The following is a 19,370-nucleotide window of genomic DNA, read 5'->3' on the forward strand; positions in this document are numbered from 1 at the left end:
TTTTTCTCTCTTTTCTTTCTTTTACTTTTTCCTTCTTCCTCCACCGGCGAGCTCGAGGATCACACGATCCAATGGGAACCCCTCTAGTACGTGTGTGGTTTGGGGACGAATCACGCAGAAGTTGGTGAGCATATAACGACATGGTCCGACAAGGACAAGAAGTAGTCACCGGGGCCAAAGGGCTTGGACAAGAAATGGCTATTCGGAGTTCCCATGTATTTCTTTGTATACTAGAATATGTGCTCGCACTTGAATCGGCGGTAGTATGTACTAAGTGTAGATCCATCGTATGGGCCAACGGGAGTTTGTTGAATCATTTTAAGAGGTTTCGATGGTCCCCCTGGGCATAACGATCAAGAGGACGATATGATGTAGGAGGCCATCAACTCGATGGATTATGGTTTGGTTAATGTATAAACTTGCTTTTAGGTTAGTATGGGTGAAGTGGTGCTAGTTAGGGGTGTCAACGGGCCGGGTCACGGCCCGGCCCGGCCCAACCCGGCCCGAGCCCGAATTACATGTGCCCCAACTCTTCGGGCCGGGTCGGGTCGGGTTGGATTCTTTTAATCTTTTTTTTTTTTTTTTGAAATCAAAATCACTTCACAAACCCATCGAATGAAGGATTTAAAAATAATAATAAATAAACTAAATTAAAAAGAAAGAATGGGTGTTAAAAAAAGCTAGAGCCACCCGGCCCGACCAAGCCTAATTACCAAGTCCAGCCCGAAAAGGCCCGAAAATTAGGTGAATTTTCGGGCCGGATCAGGTCAAGCCGGCGCAAGCTTTTTGACACCCCTAGTGCTAGTTGGCCCTACCTTCGTCCTAGGTCATATGTAGTAAATTGTAGTAAATTGTATTTGTTTGAATTTTATATTAAGTTGGCAGCTAGTGGAGTTAATACAAAGAAGCATACATACAATTATGAAAGAATATTGGTCCACATCAAGGCAACAGGCTTGGGTCTATGAACCGAACATTGACTCGACGACTTGGCACTTTTATCCTGACTTAGGAATATAAAAAATCTGGTTCATTTTTTAGACTTCTAGATATGATTTCAGGATCCATGATCCTCTTCAGATATTGACCCAAAGCTTGACCTTCGATAACTTCTTCATTCGATGTTCAAATCATGTCAATTTTCGTTGATTTGGAACCTTGGGACCTATAGTTTCATTACGTACAATTGAAATCGGGAAATCGTGAACTTACATTGGAAAAAACATGTGATGGATCCAGAAGTTTGACCGTTAGATTTGGGTAGCAATATGGCTATTAAACAAATATTTCGATGGGTACAAGCCATTTTCTATGTTGAGAATATTGAGAAAACCTCTATTTTGTTTTGAAGTTGAAAAAAATATCCATCATCGAATCTTCCTAAATGCAAGTTGTTTGTGTTCAAGTTATATCCTTCTTGAAAAGACTTTTGATATGATCAGTAAAAAGATTCTAATTGACTTGACGAATTTATGAGGAGTTCGTACACTATTGGAAATGCCAAGATGTTCCGTCTCCAGAATCAACATCGCTAGCACGATCGAAGTGTCTCTAGAAAAACTTTTGAATATATCCAGGAAATTAGATGTACTTACCGCTTGGATATTGGCAGCGTACTGCATGAATATGAGGAGGACATAAGCTCGACATCAACAGGGCATAAGCTGATACTTTGAGATATTTTATAATGTTCCTTGATAGTTAGTGATCTGATATGGATTCCTATCTTAAAATATTTTGATTGACCAAGATTATCCATGCATTCTACTCAATTAGGCGAGATATCATAATTGATTGACAATGGTTCTGATGGCAATAGACTTTCCATAATTGAAGCATTCAAATTTTGGGAACCGAGATTTGTTTGTATCATCGGTATCTCCTATTGATCACACCACACGGCTACCCTAATGCTCTTACCAATTATCCAACGATCAGTTTGGAAATTGATTCTCGTGAAGATTGTCCAATGGGAAGTTTGGAATTAGACGAGTATAAGAGGAGACCAAGGCGTCGAAGTGCAAGGTAGATCATGAGTTCAAAATTCCAAATTTCGAGAGAATTTTCACACTTTTGATTTGTCTTCCGTGAGCTTCATATTATAATTTTTTTAGAGGTGATGGCAGTATTTTTTAGGTGTGTGCTTAGATTGATATAGCTCGGATATAAGCAACACATGCTTTATGAAGAAGTACTTGGGTATAAGCAGGCACATACGATCGATTGACAATCTAGCAGTAGACTGTTAGCAAGGGAGAGGGGACTTAGCTTTACACTAAGCCGAACCACTATAAAGCTTTGTGTTTAAAGCTTTCGCTCTGCTCATTTTTACTTTTTAATTGATAGAAACTTCCGCACTGCTGAATATTACCAAAAAGCTGATTAAATTCACACTCAGTTTTCCCCGGTCACGCTCAATCTTGATTTCTTTAATTTCGCATTATTTTGTCAAGATCTATTGAAAATACCCCCCGCGCTAAGTGATTCTATTAGCCAACAGTAGAGAATACATTCTTATGCCTCGTTATCGTTCAAATCCTGGTGAACTCTAGGTGAAAGACTGTTTTTTTGCAGACATCCAAAGTTGATGGGAATCTCGTAGGCACCACTTGATGGCTTCGAAACTCGTACGAAACGAAGCGGCTCCGCTTCTCTTCGAGCGAAACAACATAGGCATTTTCAAAATGCTCCATTTTCACACCCCTGACCCTCAAGTGTGCCAAGATATACGTTAGTGAGAATGGATCCTAGCACACGAGCCAAAGAACGGACCGTGCTGAGGCAATCCGAAAGAGAGCAATCGCGACCGCTCGACAATTCCACACTCTAGCATAGGGTGTTAATGGGGGGTTTTGATGGAGCGGTGAATTTTTGCGAATCTTAAATGTTTTGAAAGCAGATGTATTGGAATTGAGATTATAAGGTCGCAATACACGCAGGGAAATCTTCAAACAGATGCAATTTTTATGAAGTTCTTATAGGATACTACTAATCAGAAGTAATCTAGGAAACCCATTTGCTTCAATTTTCCAACAGGCGTAGGGATATCAGAGCCTGTGATCTATGCTTTCATTCATCGATAGTATCTTTGTAACACAAAGACTACAATCCAAATAGATTTATTTATTTATGCTCTCCAGACATTCTTAGTTGAGCTTAACTGAAATTGGACTCCTCACAGTGTGGTTCAAGGAGTCCCACCTCAAATATCCTTGGGAGAAATTGGCAGCCGTGTCAGTGTAATCAGCTCGGCTGAAGGCGACAGAGTACGTAGCTTTCTGGTGTAAATTCGTAAATTTGAGTGTGGCGGGCTTCACGCTGACCTGGACACCTTTATGGGCAACAACGGTGACGACATAAGACGAGTGGTCGATGCCAACATTAGTCACAGTCCTGGAAAATGTCTGTGCAGGTCCAAGGGTGACTGAAAATGAGGGGTAGTTCAGCTCTCCCTCAGGAATGCGAGAAGAGCAGTTTACTCTTTTCCCAGCAATTACAGCCACCTCCTTGTCCGTGTATCCGAGACCACACAGATAAGGAAGGTAATTGTCAGGCTGAATATCGTATACCAAACCAGGATCAACCGCCCTCTCAGGATCCACATGGCCTGCGCCAATGGCGAAAACATCCGCAGGTAGCAGCCTTTCGTCAAGGATCGGGTTTTGCGCGATGTTCAGCTGTTTAGCCGAAGTCATGATGGCAGATTTGATGGCTGCAGGAGACCAGTCCAGATGAACTCTCTTTATCAAAGCCGCAATGCCGCTGAGGTGAGGGCAAGACATGGAAGTGCCGGCAAGGATGTTGAAGTAATACTTGGCTTCGGTATCATTTCTGACAGGAAAGGGCCATGCTGCTAATATATTCAAACCAGGACCAATAATGTCCGGCTTCAAAATTCCCGGGCTAACCCAGCTTGGGCCTCTCAAAGAGAAGGCCGCAAGCGTGGGAGCAGTCGGGTTTCCATACATGCTTCCTTTGAAAACGATGGTAGCACTAGGAGTTTTTGTCGAATTGATATAGGCTTTGATCTTCTCACCTGCGAAGTAGCTGACATGCGACGCGGGAAGGACATAAACATCGGCCAAGGTAGTGAATCCATAAGATTTTGGGTTCATCAAAATCATAGCGGCCCCCCTTGCCCTTTTCACCTCAATGGCTTGTTCAAATTGGTCGCCTCTTAGTTCACACAAGACAACCTTCCCTTTCACTTGTCTGCTTCTCAATGCTCCCGTAACACAATATCTGGACTGTCCTGTGCCGTCAATCCCAGGATACACCAGAGGCAACAAAGTTGAAGGGAAGGAGGGTTGATATACCGTCTCACCTTCATATTCTTCTCCGTCCCAGAGTTTTACATTGGAGACAAGGTTCCTATCAATGCTGCTTGCTCCGACAGTGAGCATCCATGGAGCCACGTTGGATAATGAACCCGAGTCAGGGCCTGAATTCCCGGCAGAGCAGCTGACAAAGATCCCTTTTCGTGTGGCCGCAAAGGCAGCTACAGCGATGCCGTCCATATAGAATGGATAGGAGGGACCGCCAAGCGACATGGAGATCACGTCCACACCGCCTGCGACGGCAGCATCAAGTCCAGCCAGTATGTCAGCCAAATCACAAAAATCTGTAAAGCACACTTTGTAGATTGCAATGTGAGCATATGGAGCCATGCCTACAGCTGCTCCTTGTGCCATCCCAAGCGTGTTGGCTTGCTCCACAGAAGCACCGGCTGCAGTGCTCGCCGTGTGAGTGCCATGGCCAACTTCATCAACAGGTGGCGTGGTCACAATTTTCTTAGCTGAGCTGTTGAAGGTCCTGGCCCCAATCAATTTGTTACTACATTGGGAAGGCTCAAAATCGCACCTCCCCTTCCATTTGGCCAGCGGAGGTGGCATTCCAGTGTCCCGGAATGAAGGGTGGTCAGGAGCTACTCCCGTATCCATCACGCCAATAATAACACCCTTTCCCGTAGTTGGACGCTTGAAAGATCCTTGACGCAGAGGTAAGCCCAAGAACTGAGGGCTGCGCGTTGTTTGGAGGCGATAGATTTGTGCTGGGTGAGCCACCAGGAATCCCGGCTTGTCCTGCATCGCAGTGACTTCATCCGCAGTCAGCCTAGCAGCGAAACCGGTCATCACATTTCTGAAACAGTAAAGCACTCGGTGCTGTTTCTCGGAGGCAGTGGTGTTTGCTGGCAGGAACGACAGGTACCAGGACTCGAGATCTTCCGATTCAGGAGAGTCCTGGCCGTCCAAGGGGGTTAGGTGGACAATGTAGGTGTGCAGGTCGCTCCCTGCTGATTCAGTGGCCGTCATTGGCAAGAGGGAACTGAAATTGGAGAGGAAAACTATGAGGCAGAGGAGACGAATGAAAGCCATAATTGTGTCTCGAAGATTTAAGTGTGGCGTGGTATGTGTTCAGCGACTAACAGGGGCATCTATTTATACAGAAGGCGCGATGGAGATACGGCCACAGCTTGTGCGTATCAGGTCAGTTGCAGGTCAGTTCAAAAATCTCAGTGGAGCCCATAGAATAATTTGTTACAAGCGCACTATGATATGACCTAATCACAGAAGCATCAAAGGGGTCTTGTTTGTGGAAGGGAGAATGAATGAAACTCTGCACCCAAAATGGACACTGTCCTATAAATAACTCTGAGGCTTAATGAAATAGACGACTCGGAAATGAATGGCCAGTAGAACGTTAAACGTGATATCAAACGAGTCGAAAGCGCACTTAGATCAGGGGGAATTATGGAAGATTAATTGCCCAGTTTAAGTTTACAAGTTATTGATGTCTTATTGAACCTGTTAAATTGGTGGAGGTTCTGAGATTGACGCGTATGTCGGGAGTAGAATAGCGATATTACTTCGCCATCTATCATCCCTTCTAAATCAAGGTTTTAAACAGTCATGCCAGAAAGGCCGGCAAAGATTGATCGAAGTGAAGGTCATTACTTCTCGCCCATGGTTGGCTAATCCTTGTTCTAGCTACAGTTCTTGCTTTGCTTTTCTCTAACGAGACCGCAGCTAAGCACATTTTCAATATGAGTTTGTAAAATCCGCAGATGGTGCAGAAAATTACCAAAGTAAATTAACCCCTCGATGAAGGAATGTCAAGCTGATGCGTCATCTGTTTCATGAGGTTGACGTTGGGAAAAAACGGGTATGCAGAAGCGATTCCTTTTTCCCCTTTGGTGTCAAGATGAAAAGAAAACATAAGTTGTAGGCGAAGTACGATTTTCGTGGAAACCCTCAAAAGGGAAAACCACGAAGATCTTCCACTTATGTGGTTATATTTCCGATTTGTTGGATCCTACCTTTGTGGTGGAATACATTAGTTAGAGCATAATACTCTATCAACTCTTCACCAATGGTGCTTGGCTGTAGACTTGTTTCTTCACATTTTTTGTGAGGATTGCCCCTTTTTGATGGCGGGTTTGATGGTTCCTACTGGGCCACGTTTTTTGGGGTGTTGTGTGAGTGTTGTCTTAACCAAAGTTGAGTATTAGTAACATGCAGTTTTTAAGAAGTATGTGTAAAGTGCGTAGGCAGAATCATCAGTTGTTACTAATCAGTATAATGAGTACATTCATTTCCGAGACAGGAAGATACCAGTTGATGCTTAAATGCTTAACCCTAGTCATATGGACATCCTAGTCCGTTTTGGGAAGGAAAAATGAATAAAACTCTCCCCAAAGATGGACAATGTAGGTCTTGTTCGACGGTGTGATCTGTGCTCAGCGACTATCCGAAGCATCTATTCATGCACAGGGGATGATGAAGATACTGTCAGCTTCCGCGGATCAACTCAGTTCAAAGTCTCAAATGGCCCCATTGAATGATTTGTTACAAGCGCACTATGTTTTGATTTGATCACAGAATCCTCATTGTTCGTCTAAGGAAGAACGAATGAAAATCGTACCCAAGCACCCTCCGAGCAAGTTTGAGGCGACGTGGGCGAGAGCGAGAAGCACTGTCGTCGCTAGCGCAAGCTCGAACGCGTCGCTCCTCAGCTCTTTGCACGCCAAACTCTTACTGCTCTTTTGCACCTGCTTTTTCATCACACGATCTTAGTCGAACTGTGGACACGAAAAACGCACCCACATACGGTAAAGAGCAAGTGAGTGTTTAATTTCCCTTTACCAAAAAAAAAAATGAAAATCATACCCAAAATTAACATTGCCCTATATAACTCAGGGCTTAATGAAGAAGAAGACTCATAAATGAAGAAGACTGTTCGAGTCAAGCACTTGAAGATAAACAAATATCTAAACCGTCCATATATCGAACTAGTCTCAAAACAGGTATGACACAAGCACTTTCTAAATGAAGATACATTCATCTTTTGATGAAAGGTCAATCAGAGGATTAATACTAGGCTATATCGTCGTCAACTTGATAATAAATATAGCTCTTTTTAGGCTATCTGTGTCGCGACTATCCGGAACATCTATTTATGCACAGGAGATGATGAAGATACCGTCCGCTTCCGCGGATCAACTCGTTAAAAATCTCAATGGGCCCATTGAATGATTTGTTACAAGCGCACTATGTTTTGATTTGATCTCAGAATCCTCATTGTTTGTCTAAGGAAGAACGAATGAAAATCGTACCCAAAATTAACATTGCCCTATATAACTCAGGGCTTAATGAAGAAGAAGACTCATAAATGAAGAAGATTGTTCAAGTCAAGCACTTGAAGATAAGCAAATATCTAAACCGTCCAGATATGAACTAGTCTCCAAACAAGTATGACACAAGCACTTTCTAAATGAAGATACATTCATCTTTTGATGAAAGGCCAATCAGAGGATTTATACTAGGCTATATCATCGTCAACTTGATAATAAATACCGTCAGTAGATAAAATTGACAAAAATGGCATATGTATTCTTTTGTGGGTATGTAACGTAATATTTTTACACCGCGTGTAATGCGAATTCAATCTAAAAGAAGATTGTATATGTGCTCCAATTAGCAATGTGCAAAAGAATCAGAGTGGACCGGGAACCGCCAGAATCAAATCTGGTCGAAAACCGCACGAACCAGCCAATTCTTGCTAGTACCAATCCAGTTCTCATTTCCAGGGATGGAACCATCCACCCAGACCAGGATGTTATCTAATTCCAGCCCTCACGACTCATGTTCCTCAATCCCCCTCAATCCTCATACTCCTCATGCAGAACGCTCTCTATAAAAAAAAACCTAATCCCTCTCATCTCTCTCGCAGCTTGCTTTGTCCCTCGTAGTCTCTTCCGTCAATACTTGGACTCTTCATGCAACATAGCTCTGTCAAAATGGTGGCTCCTTGAGTCGATGAGATGAGTTAGACGAGTTGAAGAAGAAAAGGGTCTGGTTCTTGGACCCACCAATGAACTAGACCGGAACCGGTGGGCCTGCTCCCAGGTGAGTCCAGGAACCTGTGGTGATTCTCAGTTCCCATTTGTGGAACCAACCATTTGTGGGCCGATCCCGATCTTAGGGCTTATTTGAAACTATGAGGATAATCCATTGCAGATGCAAGTCTATTTGTGTTGCAGATTAGATAGCCAAGGCCTAAAGACTAAATGTTCTGCTCTAGAATTAGATAGCTAATCACCCTCAATCCCTTTGGAATCTACTTAGTTTAGATGAACCCTTTGTGAGCCTTCATGTCTGAGAACTTTGAATTTAATAAAACTCGAAGTTTTGACCGAAACAAAAAAAGGGAAGTGTTCGAATACTGATGACTTGAATTTTTCTTTCGGTACTTTCATAAGAATGTTGTAAAAAATATGAGAACGACAAGGAATAGGTTTGATTGGATTATCAATGAATACGAATTCATCTATACTCTAATTTGTGTCGCATTGAAATCAGGAGGAAATCTACTCTTGGTTATTCGCTTTTGTTTCTAATCCAATCTCTAAACCTTCCTATGTCCTGTATATTTAGACCCTTCCATAAGGCATGGGAAAAATTATCTCGTTTATCGATATAGCATGCCCCGAATGTTATCTAAAGGAGAACTAAGAAATAACAATGAGAAATGGCACAGAATCGAATTCTCAATATCTTCTGATACAAAAACTAAGCACATACTCATACACAATTCACAACCATACTTCCTAATTTTACTCCTATATTTTAGGTAAGTACAAACAAAAGATTGAATAGGACAACCCATCAGATAAAGATGCAATCGTGACATATTATCACGATCACAATCAGATCAAGCTTAGAATTGTGGCATATTATCACGATCACAATCACAATCAAATCACGCTTAGAAAAGCCTACCCCGATATCACAAACTAAATAAAAGCCTACCCCATTGTGCTTAGAGGAACATGGCCGGTACTTCCAAGCTAGAACCCAACCTGAGATGTACAAAAGAGCGATTTAGATTCCATAGAGATCAAAATTTAGGGAAGCAATCCAGATTCAAAATCTTGCCCACAGCTCAGACAGCTCTTCATCCATCCATCCATCCATCATGTCCTCCTTGGACTCCGTCATTCTCTCCTTCGATCCAATTCACTGCCGCCATCAATCAACATGAACACATTCGCGAGATGATTCGTGCATGATTTGGGTGATCTCATTATGAAGCTGTTCATGCACGCACTGTGCATTAGTCTTCATCCTAACATCCGTTTGGCTTCCAATTAGGATACGAGGTTTTGAATATATATATTCATTAGACATCTCCAGATTGGGAGAGCTGTATTATATTTAGGTCATGCCACATGATCCGGCACGGATTCATGTTGACCACCAATGGCGTCTGACCCAAAGAATATTTTGTCTTTGTATGATACCATAATGGGTAGATTCCCAAGTACTGTCACTGGAAGAGAATTTATGTTTTTTTTTTGTATATTCCGCTCTTTAGACCGTAATTATGATTGTGATTTTTTTTAAACGAGTCTAAATGAGATCATACATCACTTAATTGAGGATCCGATCATTCTAAAGACAAACAGTTAGCGAATGATTGACAATGTGGTATTGATGCGTATTCTCATTTGTATTCATGTAAGCGTCTTGCAACAAGGCTATACAATATACGCCTGTTTTTTCTTCTAGTCTCAAATCGAAACCCAAACTCTTAAAAGATTGCATAAAACAGAAGGGGAGAATAAAAGAAAACAGATGATTAATCCCCGCTAAGCATGTGTATCCTTTACTCTAGTATAACACAACATCTCACAGGCATCGTGAGAGATTTCCAATAAGAGAAGAAGAAAAAAAAAGTTAACAAGGCATAATAGAGCCACAAGAGAAGCCAGGAGTGACATAGCAAAATAACGGATCCCGGTCGAATGGGAACATCCGCGCCAAGTACAAAAGTACACCAGAAAGGTATAGAAGCACATACATAGTTGCACAATAACACCAACATTAAACAATGGAGGCTCGCCGAGATATGGAGCGACCGAGTGGCTGAGCTCAACGAAATCTAGAGGCTCGGCCCATGGCAGTTGAGCCGAGATCTTGAATAGATTCGAGTAGACGACACCTTCCGCATTAGGTCACCAAGAGTGTTACGTAAAATGGTGATCGATGATTGGACCATCATATTGGCAATTCTCAAATAGTCTTCACCAGAAGGACTTAATTGGAATTTCACTTAAATTTTTAGGACTATATTTGAACAATTGAAAGGTTTAGGTTAGAATAGAAATATGAGTGGTAGATTTATGACTATAACAGCAATTCCATTAGCATAAGGCGCACACACCATTAAATCATATGCATCATTAAAATGGTGAATTCAATTGAATTTGAAGATTCTGAGGACCTAGGATGCATATGGCAATATGGCATTTAGCAATGATTTTTTCCTCCATAATAAAATCATCATAATCCTCCTATTTAAGGAGATTCATTAAAGCCAGATTACTTGCAATACTTAGATGATTCTAAGGTATTCTCTTAATCTCATATAGTCGAATCATTTACTGCCTATAGCACCCCAAAATGGCTATATAAGGGACTGTGCTTGCAGCAGAATATCATTAACTTTACATATTGCTTTACAACAAAGAAGATCAGAAGCATGTCGAATACCAACAAAATCCCTTACCCACCTTGTGATAGCAAGCATTGCTTCTCTCCAGAATGTTGTGGTAATATGTCCCGAAAAAGCTTATGTTCCTCTTATTTGTTTCATTTCTAGCTTATGGTGTTGTTAATTTACATCATCGTTTTCAAAATATGAGCCATTAATCATTTGGATTTGCGAGAATATAAAATTTAGTAGCATGGATGATGAGACATGCAATATTAGTCAAGTTTGACAACTTAATCTGAGATTGAGGTCAATGAATGGATTGCAATTGCAGGAAATCGAGTCCGATGGCCTGAGTTGGTGGGATACAACGGAGAGAAAGCGAAGGCAGTGATCGAGAAAGATAATCCGGATGTCACGGTTTTTCTTTTCACTCCCGAAAAAGCACCTAGACTATTCGATTTTTGCTGCAATCGAGTATGTGTTTGGCTCGATGAAAAGGGCAATGTCTATCAAACACCTATAGTTGGATAAATGGAGCACATGTGATCCTAAATAAAGTAGCTTGTGAAGCTATCTAATATAATAAATGAAACAAATAAACAATTTGATGCTGCCTTAATCTACATACTGTGTTTGAGTTTGAGGAGATAGTGATTTTACTTTGTAAATTTGAACGGCCTGCATGATTCTTCTATTGAAATCCTATCTCGTATGAACTAGCATAATGGGCACAAGAAATCCAATGCTCATTCTCGAACCCTTGACCGAGAGGCCAGGTCCCTAGTGCTCGGACCCATCTAGGCCATATTCGAGACCCAACCAAAGAGCCAGGATCAATCATGGCTGGTCCCGATACACCAATTCCCCTGCCTAGGATGCCAAGCGTGGTAATATTGAGGCTAAGCCCCGAGTCCCGCCCATGCCCAGATCCATCAAGGCGAAAAAAAAAAAATCAGTTTTATTAATTCAATTACATATTTATATTTTCTTTTTTTCTTTTTTTTTCTTTTCCATTTTTCTTCTTCCTTCTTCCTCTACTAGTGAGCTCGAGATCACCCGATCCCGCGGGACCCCCTCTAGTACGACTGTGATTTGGGGAAGAATCACGCAGAAGCTAGTGAGTCCATAACGACGCCGACCGACGAGGGCAAGAAGTGGTCGCGGCGCCCTGAGGTCTTGGACAAGGAGTGGTTTTTCGGGGCTCCATGTATTTCTTTGTGTATTTGAAGATGTGTTTGTACCTGAATTGATGGTAGTACATACTAAGTGTAGATCTACCGTATGGGTCAACGGGGAGTTTGTTGGACCACTTAAAGGTTTTGATGGTCCTCCTGGACATAATGGTGAAGGGGACAATATTGTAACGCCCCGATCCTGGAGAGTGCAGCATCCCTACTATCGCTTCCCTCGAGTTAAAAGGATAGTGTCCCGTGCACGCTACCAACCCATGAGATTAATTACGCATGCAGAAACATATAATATTCCAGGACAAAAATATAAGATAAGGATAGGCAAGTAGGAAAACGCATTAATTCAAAAACATGATTTTATTTATAGTCACATCATAGGTCAACCGAGATGACTCGTTTTATCAGCCCCATACTTCGGGGCGGGATAGGATCAACTTCGTATCTACTCCAAATAGGGCTACATCACTCTCATCGCTTTTCAAGAACTACTAGCTCCATCACTTAAAACGTAAAAATGGTTTAACAACGATGGAGTGAGATATAAATTTCAGTGAGTCAAAGCCTAAGCTCGGCTATGGCGTTGATTCGTCCAGAGGTTCCTATTAGTCAATCACATATTGATATACAAATATCTCAATCACATGCAGCTCACCTGCTGAAAATCACACAGTATGCAATACTCGACATATATGCCACACATAACAATCCATAGATATCAAGTCAATCGCACACGCAGACACCACACGTGGTCCGATTATTAACGACCATCCGGCCCAATTGCACACGACTGGTGTGACTTTACACTACAACTGGCAGTATCTATCGGCGGAACCAGGCTTCGTCCCTTACTTTCGGCGACGGCATCTGATAGCCTGTGTGATTCATACCATCGGCACGACACGATACCATCAGAAATCCCCGTAGGGGTTTCGGTCCGTCACAAGTTGCGATTGGCATCCGACAATCCATGTGATCCGTACGACCGGTACGGGCACGGATTGACGTGCATCCGACAAGTCGTATGGTTCCGTACGACCGGCACGGTACGAACTTGTCGGGAAAAGTCCATTATGTGACCATTCAAATATACTTGGCAATCCATCGGTTCATAATTCCATTTTTAGCCATATGCTCACACGATATGCTCGTGACTCGAACCAATGCCGTTTTCATGCCAATACATGAAATTGATGCCAAATGTGATCGCACGAATGCAAAGAATTATTCACGCAACTTTGCATACATAGAGAGGTAATTAACCACCAAATCGAACGTCCAATCGATCGATTGATAATCAATCTATTCAATCAAACAATTCATATAACAAACAATTCGATCAAGGCCGAACATATCAATATGAAGATTCAATCCAATCTCGATCATTTAGCCTCGATTAGTACACAAATTCATTATTAATCGGTCCAATTCGTCAATCGATCGTACACTTGTCTCTATCCTATCGCTCGCTTGCAATCAAGCAATAACAATCAATTAATCAATCAATTAAATTTAATCAGCCACAGAACCCTAACTATCCAGACTGGCTTAATCAATTATGGCTATTGAACCCGAGCCAAGTTTCTAACCTAAACCGGCCCTAACCGAACTACCTAAACACCTAATAATCTAATTAAGCTAATCCAGACGTAATTAGCAACCTAACCAAGGATTAGAGGTCGACTCACCGTTAATAACTCGAGACGAGACTAGCGACGATCCACGGGAATTCCTCGGCACGAACGTCGGGCGAGGCGCGGACTTTTGGCCCACGAACTTGGCCGCTTGACACAAATCCTCGGTCACACAGGCCAAAATTCTCGGCCAATTTGACCCATGAGCCTAGCTCACGGCCCAAGCTCTTGGCCAACTTGGCCGGCCCACTCAGCACACCGTCCCGGCTCACGGCTCAAGTGGACCAGCCAGGCTCACTGGCCTGCAAACAGGGCACCCAGGCGAAACAGGGCAGGCGAGCAGAGCACTTCGAATGGGGCTGAGGCGGCTCTTCCGGCAACCTACTGCTGGTGGCACATGGCTGGAGGTTTGTGGGAGCCTCGAGGGGTGTCGCGGGAGGTGATGGCTGCTCACGTTGGCCGGAGGCAGCTGCGGAAGGGCAAAACAGCAGCAGAACAAGGCTGAGGCATGAAACAGGGGAACAGAGGGCTGGGTTAGGGGCTGTTTGGGGTTCCAACGGCGTCGAGGCTTCGTAGAGCTGCTATTAGAGGTCCGAAAGGGTGTTGGGGAATGTGTGGTGGTCAAAGATGGGCGGAGAAGTGAGTTGGAGGCAGCACAGGGCGCTAGTCCGACGCAAAACAGGGGAGGAAGCAGAGTCGGGGGCAGAGCAGGAGCTATTAGTGGCTTTTCTCCTCTGTTCCGAGCGCCGAACAGCTGTAGGCTGAGGAATGGCGTCAAAGGAGGTCGTGGGTGTCGGGACAGAGGCGATGGAGCATGGAGGAGGTGGTGGTACAGTAGCTGCAGCGAGGTATAGCAGCAGCAACGTCGGTTGGGTCTAGAGCTGCTGTTCAGGCTTGATGCGGTCTGTCCGGCGGCTCGCCGGCATTTGGTGGTGGTACGGCGACAACTAGATGAGGTGGCTGCAGGTGTTGGCTGAGGCTGCGGGCGTTTTGGTGGCTGGAAGGGGGTTGTCATCCACAAAAACAGAAGGAAGGGAGGAAAAGGCAGGGGAGTCGGTTTGGGCGGAAGAGTTAACGTGGAGGAGAGAGGGAGAGAGACGAAGGGTTGGCCGGCTGACTTTTGGGGGCTAAAGAGATAAGGTGGGTCCCACTTTGTCTTGAGCTCATAAAATCCTAGGGCATTATAGATATGATGTAGGAGGCCATCGACAACTGAGATGGATTGTGGTCTGGTTAATCTATAGACTCGAATTTGGGTGACTATGGGTGAAGTGGTGCTAGTTGGCCCGATCTTCTTCCTAGGTCATATGTAGTATATTGTCTTTGTTTGAATGTTATCAAGTTGGCAACTAGTGGATTTAATACAAAGAAGCATACATACAATGATCAAAGAATCGGTCCAAAGCAGGATATTAAAAGGCTTCCTCTGAACTGCGGGACGTGAAATTCGAGGGTATTCCCTGGGATGAAAGGAAGAAAAATATTTTCTCTCAAATTGAAAAGGTGGTGATAGAGAAGGTAGACTCCACATCAACTTCAGTTATGTACCGTCGGATAAGTAGGTAGAGCAGCCTTCCGCTCCCGAGATGAGTCATTGGAGTTTCAACTCGTTACTTTTTCCACAACTTGGTAACACAAAAAGTAGAGATAAGTACAATACAAGTGCCATAACTTTCGTGCGCCACTCACGTGAGTGCCCTTATTTTTTTTTTATTCACTTAAGTGGCACAACTTATAAAAAAAAAATATTTACATGAGTGTCATAACTTTCAATCGATCACTTAAGTGTCAATTTTTTATTAAAATGTTCATCCAAATGCCGTAAATCCGACATGGCATAGCACTTGCAATGAATGTCTTTAAAAACTTTTAGCACTCAAATGATCGTTGAAAAGATAAATGGCACTTAAATGATTAAAAAAAATAAAGTTATGATATTTAAGTGAACGTCATATATAAGTTGTATTACTCAAGTGATCAAAAAAAAAATTATGGCATTCAACCGAGTGAGATATGGAAGTTATGGCACTTGTGATGTCCACCTTAAAAAATTTAGTTGAAATTTGAGTCCTCTAGATAGGGTTTTAGGTTCCACACTTCTTCGGATATTGACCAAAGCTTGACCTGCTATAACTTCTTAATTTGATGTTCAATCGTGTCGATTTTCCTTGATTTGGAACCTGGTAATCTGTAGTTTCATGATGTACAATTGAAATCGGAAATCGTAAACTTACATTGGAAAAAACATGCAATGGATCCTGAAGGTGTTCGATCTAGCCGACTAAGGAAGATAAAAGAAGTAAAAGAAGAAGGAAAAAGGATAAAGAAAAAAAAAAGAATTTCCAAATTTGGGGATTTTTTTTGGGTTCATGGTTGTTTTTGCTAGATTCGAGTAGACGACACCATCCGCATTAGATCGCCAGAGTGTTACGGAAAATGGCCATCAGGCAAGACCTTAGCAATTCTCAAATATTCTTCACTAGAAAGCCTTGATTAGAATTTCACTTAAAATTTTAGTTCTATGTTCGAACAATTGAAAGGTTTAAGTTCGAATTGAAAATCTAAGTACTAAAATTATGACTGTAATAGCAATTCCCTTAGAACTGGGCACATACACCATTAAATCACATGCATCATTAAAACTGGGAATCCAATTGAATTTAATGTTTCTGAGGACCTGAGATACATATGGAATTATGTCATTTAGCATTGATTTTCTTTCTTCATAATGAAATCATCATAATCCTTCTATCTTAGGGAGATTCATTGAAGCCAGATTACTTGCTCTACTGAGATGATTCTAAGGTACTTTCTTAATCTCATATAGTTGAAGCATTTACTGCCTATAGTGCCCGAAAATGGGTATATAAAGGATTGTGCTTGCAGCAGAATATCATAAAATTTAGCTTATTACTTCACTATAGAGAAAATCAGAAGCATATCGAATATAATCAAAATCCTTTACCCACTTTGTGATCATAAGCATTGCTTCTATCCGGAATGTTGTGGTAATATGCCCCGAAAAGACTTGTGTTCCTCTTATTTTTTCTTTTCTAGCTTACAGTGTTGTTAATTTACATCATCATTTTCGAAATATGAGCCAGTAATCATTTGGATTTGCGAGCATACGAAATTTAGTGGCATGGATGATGCGACGTTCAATTATAGTCGAGTGTGACAACATAATCTGAGAATGTTGAATGATTGATTGCAGCTATAGGGAATCGAGTCTGATGGCCTGAGTTGGTGGGATACAAAGGAAAAAAAGCGAAGGCAGTGATTGAGAAGGATAATCCGTCCATGACCGTCTTTCTTTTCCCGCGGAAAACAGCACTTGGACTATTTGATTTTTGCTGTAACGGAGTATGTGTTTGGATTGATGAAAATGGCAATGTCTATCAAACATTTACAGTTGGATAAATGGAGAACATGTGATCCTGAATAAAGTAACTCATGAAGCTATTTAATATAATAAATGAAACAAATAAACAATTTCACGTTGCCTTGTTCTGTATGCTGGGTTTGAATTTGAGGAGAAAGTGATTTCACTTTGTAAATTTGAACGGTATGCATGATTCTTCTATTGAAATCTCATCTCGTATGAACTAGCATATTCGGCACTTGAACCCCAACATTCATTCTCGAAACCTTAACAGAGAGGCTAGGTCTCAAGTGCTTGGGCCCAAGATTGGCCTAGCTCAGGTCTATCTAGGCTGCTTCTGAGACCCCTACAGCCGGGGCTAGGGTCGGTCGAGGCCGATCCTGAGACACTAGTTTCCGTGCCCGGGACATGGTAATATCGAGGCGGAGCACCAAGTGCTTAGTGATCTTTGTCCAGATCCACCAAGGCAAAAGAAATGTTTCTAAAATAATTCAATTTTTTTTCAGTTTTTATAATTTCAAATTCAAATTTACATTTTCTTTTTTCTTTTCCTTTTTCCTTTGTTCTTCTTCCTCGGCCCGCGAGCTCAAGGATCACCCGATCCCACGAGACCCCCTCCGGTACATATGTGGTTTGGGGACGAATCACGCTAAAGGCTGGGGAGCTTGTAATAACACGAACCGATGATGGCAAAAAGTGGTCGCCAAGCCCTGACGGCCTGGACAAGGACTGGCTTTTCCAAGCTCACATGAAGAGCTCACATGTATTTCTTTGTGTACTTGAAGATGTGCTTGTACTTGAATTGGCAATAGTATGGGTCAACAGGGAACTTGTTGGACCACTTAGAGGTTTCGATGGTCCCCTAGACATAACAATGAAGGGGACTATATGATGTAGGAAGCCATCAACCCTTGAGATGGATCGTGGTTTGGTTAAAGCATAGACTCGATGTTGGGTTAGCATGGGTGTAGTGGTCCTATTGGCCCGACCTTCTTCCTTGGTCGTATGTAGTATATCGTATTTGTTTGAATAACATATCAAGTTGGCAACTAGTGGAACCAATACAAACAGGCATACAATCAAACTCGTGCGCTTTCTTGTACTGGATGTCGTAAAAATATTGTTGAGCTTCCACATGCTAAACAAGAAGACAATATTAGAAACGACACGCATTGCGCGTGATGTTCTGAGGCGTACGAAATTGAATGAATTATCCTATTTTTGTAGGTGAATGGACACAAGACAACAAAATGTACCTCACGAAACAAGCTTCTCAAACAAAAAAGGGATGAGATCTGGGATTGCTTAATGAACGAAGAGGTGGTTCCGAGTTGGTTTTTTGGGGACAGGCAGGAGTGGGCAGAACCTTTGTCCCGAAGCATATACATACATCATCATACGGTGCAGGATTGTGCAATGTTCGATGGTGCTTGTTTGGTCACTGTATCGCGAGAAGGCCTCGTTGGTACGAGACAAAACTGATGTTAACAACCATCTCAAACTAACTTTTTGACGGAGGCGAGCGGACCTTACTTGAGGCACAAGACTGAAGGAGGCATTGCAGGGTGGGAAACTCCTCATCTTGGACGATGCTTGGAATCACTCTTTGGAGAAGTGGGTATACTCCCACGAGCAGGTCCACGTATAAGCTCTTCCAGTCCTCGCACGCTCTTGCTCTCCTCCTACGCATGCGTGCTCGATACAACTCTTCAAGCACTATTAATCGAACTCCTCCAATGATTATTCCAACATAAACTGAAAGAAAAGGGGTTTCACACATAATCTACAAGAGTAATTATACACATCCTACAAATAAAACGAGCCGAAAGTGGTCCGAATGCCGCCCAACGGCAATCGACAATAATAGGAGTAAATAACTTTGGTAGATCATCTGGACGAGTAAATAACACAACATTAACTAGCACCACACAAAATCAGTGGTCCGTGTCTCACGAATTCTCACCCCCTCAAGCTGAACAAGGCTAACTATCTTTGAGCAAGACGAAGTCTGACATCTATAGCTTACAAGCACGTATCAACCAAAGAATAAAGAACAAGAAAATCCCACCTACCTAGGACAAGTTCCTTTCACGCATAAATGATTCTATTTTCTCAACATCTTCTGGAGTATCAACGCCGTGAGCCTCATGATCAACCTTTATCACCTGTTTA

The 19,370-nt window shown here is 42.4% G+C and overlaps 2 protein-coding genes across 5 annotated transcripts in view; both read right to left on the reverse strand.

Moving 5' to 3' along the window:
• Positions 1-19,370, reverse strand: part of LOC115726277 (3-deoxy-manno-octulosonate cytidylyltransferase, mitochondrial) — a 29,298-nt gene that overhangs the window by 5,876 nt on the left and 4,052 nt on the right. For 2 of the 4 annotated variants that reach the window (XM_048274170.1, XM_030656070.2), the window contains exon 8: positions 19,009-19,363. In XM_048274170.1, coding sequence (XP_048130127.1) covers positions 19,271-19,363 — 93 coding nt within the window. In that variant the 3' untranslated portion in view covers positions 19,009-19,270. Of the gene's footprint in view, positions 1-18,438; positions 18,915-19,008; positions 19,364-19,370 lie in introns of those variants that run through there. The other 2 variants (XM_048274171.1, XM_048274172.1) reach the window with 2 other exon arrangements.
• On the reverse strand, positions 3,104-5,365 carry LOC115726269 (subtilisin-like protease 4). The gene has a single exon (XM_030656060.2). The coding sequence runs from the start codon at positions 5,310-5,312 to the stop codon at positions 3,147-3,149; it is 2,166 nt and encodes a 721-aa protein (XP_030511920.2). The 5' UTR covers positions 5,313-5,365; the 3' UTR covers positions 3,104-3,146.

Source organism: Rhodamnia argentea, chromosome 2, assembly GCF_020921035.1.
Source record: "Rhodamnia argentea isolate NSW1041297 chromosome 2, ASM2092103v1, whole genome shotgun sequence".
Classification (NCBI taxonomy): domain Eukaryota; kingdom Viridiplantae; phylum Streptophyta; class Magnoliopsida; order Myrtales; family Myrtaceae; genus Rhodamnia; species Rhodamnia argentea.